The following is a 6,520-nucleotide window of genomic DNA, read 5'->3' as shown; positions in this document are numbered from 1 at the left end:
AATGGCGACCAGAACAAAAGCAGCAGATCTGAGGCTACGCTGGCAGTAATACATCAAAATAAATGAATAACACAGGTTAACAGTAGCGGGTTTGAGTCCAAATCGAGGTTCTATCAAGTCTTCGTGACAAGCTGCCCGTTGAGGGATCATCCGTTGTTCTGATACAGTTAGAACATCAATTCTGTCTCCTCTAAACTTCACAATTGGGATTCAAGGGCGGCAGCAGGTCGTTGACAGCGAGACTCACGCGGGGGAAAAGGGGCTCTGAAGAGGATTCGGTCGGACGCTTTATCAGGAAGTGGCTCTTTCTCTGACTTTGACAGCAACACCTTCAGCCAGTTTCATTTGATCTGATGACTGAAACAGAAACACCAACCGGCCGGACAGCTCTGTGGCAGAAGGAATCCACGGAGGAAATGACACCATGAGGATTCCAGAGCTGCTAGAGTAAATGCTCCGATACTGGCCTCTGTCAGAACCTGCCACACACACACACACACACACACACCCCTCAGCAGCTGACTAAACTGCAGCAACACACATTGTTGCTCAATGCAACATCTGACTGCAGAGACAAAGACTACAGCTGTCCTATTCTTGGGTATTTCACCCTCATCCACGTTCCCCTCGTGACCCAACCAGAAACATCCTGTTACGCAAGTCAGTCGATCCAAATGTCTCAGACACTCCAAAACATACATCACATTTACTCGACAAGTGCAACCAAAGTGGCTGGTTTGTGTCACTGCAAACTTGGCTTCATTCTTAAACACAAGCTCAGCAAACACACACACACAGACACACACACACACACACGTCCCACCTGTACCATTGTAGCAGCAGCAGCAGCAGCGGGCGAGGATCCATCCACAGCAATGCCGGGCTCGCTCCATTCTGGCTCACACACACATCCTACACTCACACACCTGTCACTCACACGCAACACACACACCTTTCTCTAACTCGCTAACTGACCATCCGAGTCAGCACGTGGACTGTGTGTGTACGCTGAGAGCTTCACCTCTACACTGCTGAGATTCATCAGAGAGAGACGGGAGAGCAAATGAGGTGGGAGGAGCAAAGAGAGGAGGAGCACACACACACACACACACACACACACACACACACACACACGCAGAGACAGACATTTTTTTAAATTGACATATTGTCGGGTTTCTCTCCCTCCCTCCCTCCCTCCCACACAAACATACTTCAGTAGTCTGGAAACGAAGTCACTTTTAATTATTGCGGGGGCTCTTGTGTTGGTTCGGGGAGCCGGGACTCAGGTTTCGGCGCCACGTGTGGTTTTGTGCTGTCATTTAAGTGACAACGTTTCTCCCGAACCTTTTCCAGTGGGGGGAGCGTTACCGTTCTGCCGTAGTAACGGCGGAACTTGATGCTCCCGCGAGTTTTAAGGGGCAGTAAACACATATGGAACTGCTTAATTGGTGATTAAATCAGGAATAGTATTAAACCACCAGACAGTCGTTCCTGTGATCCACGCTGACATAAAAACACTGCTGTAGTGTGTGATTGAAGAAAAGGTATCGTTTTAGTGCTTTCCATTAAAAATCTGTATCTAATTAGCAGAACCACGAGGTTGTTCTGGACAGGTTCATCCTTATAGAGACTTTTTGAAGCACAAAAACAGGTTCAAACATCTCCACCGCTGGTGGTGGGCTGCAATGGGCAGATTAGCCCCACCTGCCCCTGTTACTGGGGGGTCAAAGTGCAAGTTCAGCTCAGCAGGTGGCCTCAGACCAAGATGCAGGTATCAGAATGAGACGGCGTGAATAGTTTTGGCCTCCTGGACAGAGTCTAACTGAACGCAAAGGCGCAGTAATGTGGTTGTGCATAGAAACGTCTAAAAGTGCACAACAAACAGTAGATAATGGATCCAGTGTGCCACCATGTGTCCCATCTGCTCAGCTGACACGAGAACCTTCCACAACACGCAGCACTAATCACACGCCCCCTCCCAAACAGCCCGCTGGAGTGAATAAAAGTGTTTGCCAAAGACATCTGTAAGCAGACTGACTGAATCTAATGCTGAATTCCAGCTGTAACCTTAATATTGCCAGAAGATAGCAAAGAAGATGCCGCCATGGTAACATTGGAACTGTTGACTTACATTCAGGCCATTTTGCTCCATTCTTATACTGTGCATTATTCACCACCCCGCTGAGCACAGACCTCAGTCGGAGCCGATGCTTCCTATTTAGGTGTGTGTGCTGGATGCTGCAGCAGCAGGTAAGACATCAGCACATGCACTTAGCCTAGATAAAGTGCTGTCCAGCAGTTGGGTTTCTCTGCAGTGTCCCACTTTAAGTCCAGTCTGCATTTATTCATCCTATAGGAGTTAAGCTACACGAGCTGGTATCATGTTATGTGCATGTAGCATCACGCAAAACAGTGATTTGAAAACAGTGGACTTCTCAAAATGGGTTTTAAACCCAAATGAAGCAATTTCCAATTAGAAATGTATTATTAATGATTAGGAGCATTTTGGGGCGGATGTTTACAGATCCTGCAGAGTAAATCACTCATATGGGTTCTGAAAGTGAGAGCCGAGACACCTCAATGTTGTGTACAGCAGCAACAGGGACGGTCATGAAGACAGACGGACAGTCACACAGGCGACACCGGAACCGTAAGTGTACTAATGTGCATTATTGACAAAAAAGCTCTAAGCTCTAATTTATCTAAACAGCTCGGCTGGAATTTGTGCAAGAGGTTCTCACAAGAGAGAACCGCTGTTTGTTGCTTTACTGTCTTCATAAATGTTCAGATGAGACAAGGAGGCTCACTATAGAAACATCACAAGACCCACACGTGCACACACGCGGGCATGGTGACGGGGCATAAGACGTCTAGCTTGAAAGGCACAAGTTAGCACTAGCTCTTCATAGTTGGAGTTTTGAATGTTACATTGATATTACCCTCTAGTGTCCTGTGTTATATTCTCCTTATTCGGACCATCAAAGAATTAGAATTTAAAGTTACGCAAAGGCAAATATGGACAAATAAGTCAAATCTATTCCCATTTCGCGGCTCCTGCAGTTGCCCATTTACATTTTACAGATACACAAAAAGAACATTTCATCAAACACAGCGTGGCAGCAGCAGAACATCAGCTGATCTGTGTGTGTCCGTGTGTGCGCGCATGTGTGTGTGTGTGTGTGACATGCACGAACAAAGAATCTCTCCCACAGATCAAACTCCATCATGTTTATAACCCAAGCAAGACATAAGTGCGCAGGCACGTAGGAGGAAGTTTATGGCCACTGCTCAAAGTCTGGTATTTAGAGCACACAGATAAGAAAGAAAGGATGTGTGTGTGTGTGTGCTTCTTCTGTCCCATAATACACTGAGAAACACACTTTCTGATCACCATCATATATGTAACATGTGTGTGGGGATGTTCAAATGAATATGACATGGGCAGTCACAATAAAAATAGAATATTTCCTGTTTGGAGAAGGCGCAGGTCTGATTGCAGTGTCTCCATTTGTCCGGTAGAGGTCAGTATCGCGTTTCCTGCTTTTCCCTCTGCAGGATAATGATTAAACGAACTTCCTCAGAGAATATCTGACAACATTATGCATTGAATTAAGTCGATTTTAGGGTGGAGTATTTTTTAAACAGACTGCAAATAATAAATCAGAACTATAAATCAAACAAACAAAATACATTTAAAGAGCTCAAGTTATGACATGGTGACAGTCATTAGCTAGTAATTTAACCATGACCGGCATGATTTAACCATGATCTGTCTCCTGTCTGAGCACTTATACAGAGCTCATAGATTAAATCCTCTCTCGACTCTTTCAGACTTCAAGTCTGCTAAATGTCAGTCTGCTCATTTTATAAATCATCATTATCTCTGTCCTCTGGCTGTGTTCTTTCCTGTCTTGTGTCTTCAGTTGTGTAACGTCTCCTCAAGAAACAAACACTTGATCGCACACATTAGTTGTGAGCGCCTTTAATATTTTAGCCAAAAGCTGGTTTCTGCCTACTAATGCTCTCTGGGGACTCGAGTATTTATTCTCCTCAGATTTTCTGTATGAAGTGTTGCCTTGTGAAAGCAGGGATTGAGAGATGAACTCCAATATTGGACTGGAATTTAACAAATAAAAAAGTTCCTGACGCAACTTCATGCCGTCATGCATCAAACCTCAAGTTTACTCTTGCAAAAAGAATGAATCCTGAATTAATCTGGACTTCAGTTCTGTCCTTCTTACCTTTCCCGGAGCTGAAGAAGCAGTCCATCTCCACGCTGGAGCGAGAGTGGGACACACAGAGCACCGAGCTGGGAACTAGTCCTTCCTGCGGCGGGCTACGCTCTGTGGTTCGGACCAGACACCAACCGGGGCGCTCGCTCGGCCGTTCCAACAGTTCGACCGTCTGGCCTGTGGGAGAGAGCAGTGTACCGTTCAGGCATCAGTTTGCTTGATAACGTCTTCATTAAAAAGAACACTTTTTCCCCTCACCGGTGCAGACGGACAGCTCTGTGCTGCATCCTGCCGTAAAGTCATGGAGGACAACTGTCAGCTCACATCCCCCAGAGAGCTGCAAAGACAGAGACGACATGTGAATTCTCCATTAATATATTAATGAGAACACCTTCAGGAGTTTTCAAGGCAAAAACACACATTAAACCTCATTATGGCTCTATTTAATCAACTCCAGGATGACACTTTAAGCATTATTATGACTGTTTTAATCTTTCCCCAGCATCTGGCTTTAAAAACATTCTTTATTTTTATATCTTTTAGTATTTGATTAAAAAAATAGATCCCACGATTCAGCTGAGCTACCGGCTGCACCATCAGCAAACGCAGAGGGCTTTCATCACTGAGTAAACTTTGCTTTTCAGATCTGAAGGCGAGAAAGTGCTTTCGGGTGGTGTAAATGTTCTACGGGCTGGGGGAACAGGATGAACCAGAACCATGTGGACATGGTTTCACAACAAACAGACGCAGCAAACGCGAAGGGGGGAAAAAAAAGTTGTAGGAGAAAGTCTCAGAACAGAGCAGGGCTGCTCCTGCACACCCGTAAAATTAAACTGAAGCGTTGTTTTTGAAGTGGAAATGATTGAAATCTGCTGAGACACCACAGGGACACAAACAAAAGAGCTGTAACTACATTCATCAGCCTTATATAATCCGCACACCAAGCCTTCCAAACTCACATCCAATTAGTGCAAACCCAAAGTGGACATGCGCGCCGGCCAACACAGCTCATATATCATTTATTTGGCGTAATCCTCTGAGAAGATCTGTACAGTCATGGCCAAAAGTTTTGAGAATGACACAAAGTCTGTTCCTTCAGGGTTTTTAGGTGTTTGCCAGATGTTTCTATGGTATAATGACATACAATTAGAAGCAATTAGAAGTATCAAAAGCTTTTATTGACCGTTTGATTTATCACCAAATTGCCCCTGGATGGTTGGGAGAAGTTGCTCTCGGAGGACGTTCTGGTACCATTCTTTGTTCATCGCTGTGTTTTTAGGCAAGATTGTGAGAGAGCCCACTCCCTTGACCGAAAAGCAACCCCACACATGAATGGTCTCAGGATGCTTCACTGTTGGCATGAGACAAGACCGATGGTAGCGCTCACCTCGTCTTCTCCGAACAAGCCTTCTTCCAGATGCCCCAAACAATCGGAAAGGGGATTCAGAGAAAATGACTTTACCCCAGTCCTCAGCAGTCCAGTCCTTGTAACTTCTGCTGAATATCAGTCTGTCCCTGATGTTTTTGCTGGAGAGAAGTGGCTTCTTTGCTGCCCTCCTTGACACCAGGCCTTCCTCCAAAAGTCTTCGCCTTACTGTGCGTGCAGATGCACTCACACCTGCCTGCTGCCATTTCTGAGCAAGCTCTGTACTGGTGGTGGCCCGATCCCGTAGCTGAAACAACTTCAGGAGACGGTCCTGCCGCTTGCTGGACTTTCTTGGGCGCCCTGGAGCCTGTTTGGCATCAATTGAACCTCTCTCCTTGAAGTTCTTGATAATCCTATAGACGGTTGACTGAGGTGCAATCTTACTCGCTGCAATAAACTTCCCCGTTAGGCCCTTTTTGTGCAATGCAGTGATGGCTGCACGTGTTTCCTTGCTGGTAACCATGACTAACAGATGAGGAACAAGTGTCAAGTCACTCAATCCTGAGAGATTGATCTCCAGCCTTGTCCTCATGAACACCCACACCTGTGTTAATGTGTGTGACACCTGTGTTTCATTGAAATTATGTTAGCTGGTCCTTTTGTGGCAGGGCTGAAATGCAGTGGAAATGTGGTTTTAGTGATAAAGTTCATTTTCAAGGCAAATAGGGACTATGCAAATAATTGCAGTTGAGTGGATCACTCCTCATAACATTCTGGAGTATATACAAATTTCCATTATAAAAATTGAAACTGCAGACTTTGTATAAATTAATAGTTTAATAGTTAATTAATAGTCATTCTCAAAACTTTTGGCCATGACTGTAGGTTGTCCTATAGTGTTTGGCTTCGTGCGCTGCGTGAC

At 45.2% G+C, this 6,520-nt stretch overlaps 1 protein-coding gene across 1 annotated transcript in view; it reads right to left on the bottom strand.

The window, feature by feature from the left end:
* Positions 1-6,520, bottom strand: part of LOC130522374 (kalirin-like) — a 72,625-nt gene that overhangs the window by 19,090 nt on the left and 47,015 nt on the right. Inside the window, 2 exon segments of the mRNA XM_057026703.1 lie at positions 4,242-4,409; positions 4,491-4,569. Of these exon segments, the coding sequence (XP_056882683.1) occupies positions 4,242-4,409; positions 4,491-4,569 (247 nt within the window).

Source organism: Takifugu flavidus, chromosome 1 (genome assembly GCF_003711565.1).
Source record: "Takifugu flavidus isolate HTHZ2018 chromosome 1, ASM371156v2, whole genome shotgun sequence".
Taxonomy (NCBI): domain Eukaryota; kingdom Metazoa; phylum Chordata; class Actinopteri; order Tetraodontiformes; family Tetraodontidae; genus Takifugu; species Takifugu flavidus.
This window is presented reverse-complemented; position numbering and strand designations above follow the sequence as displayed.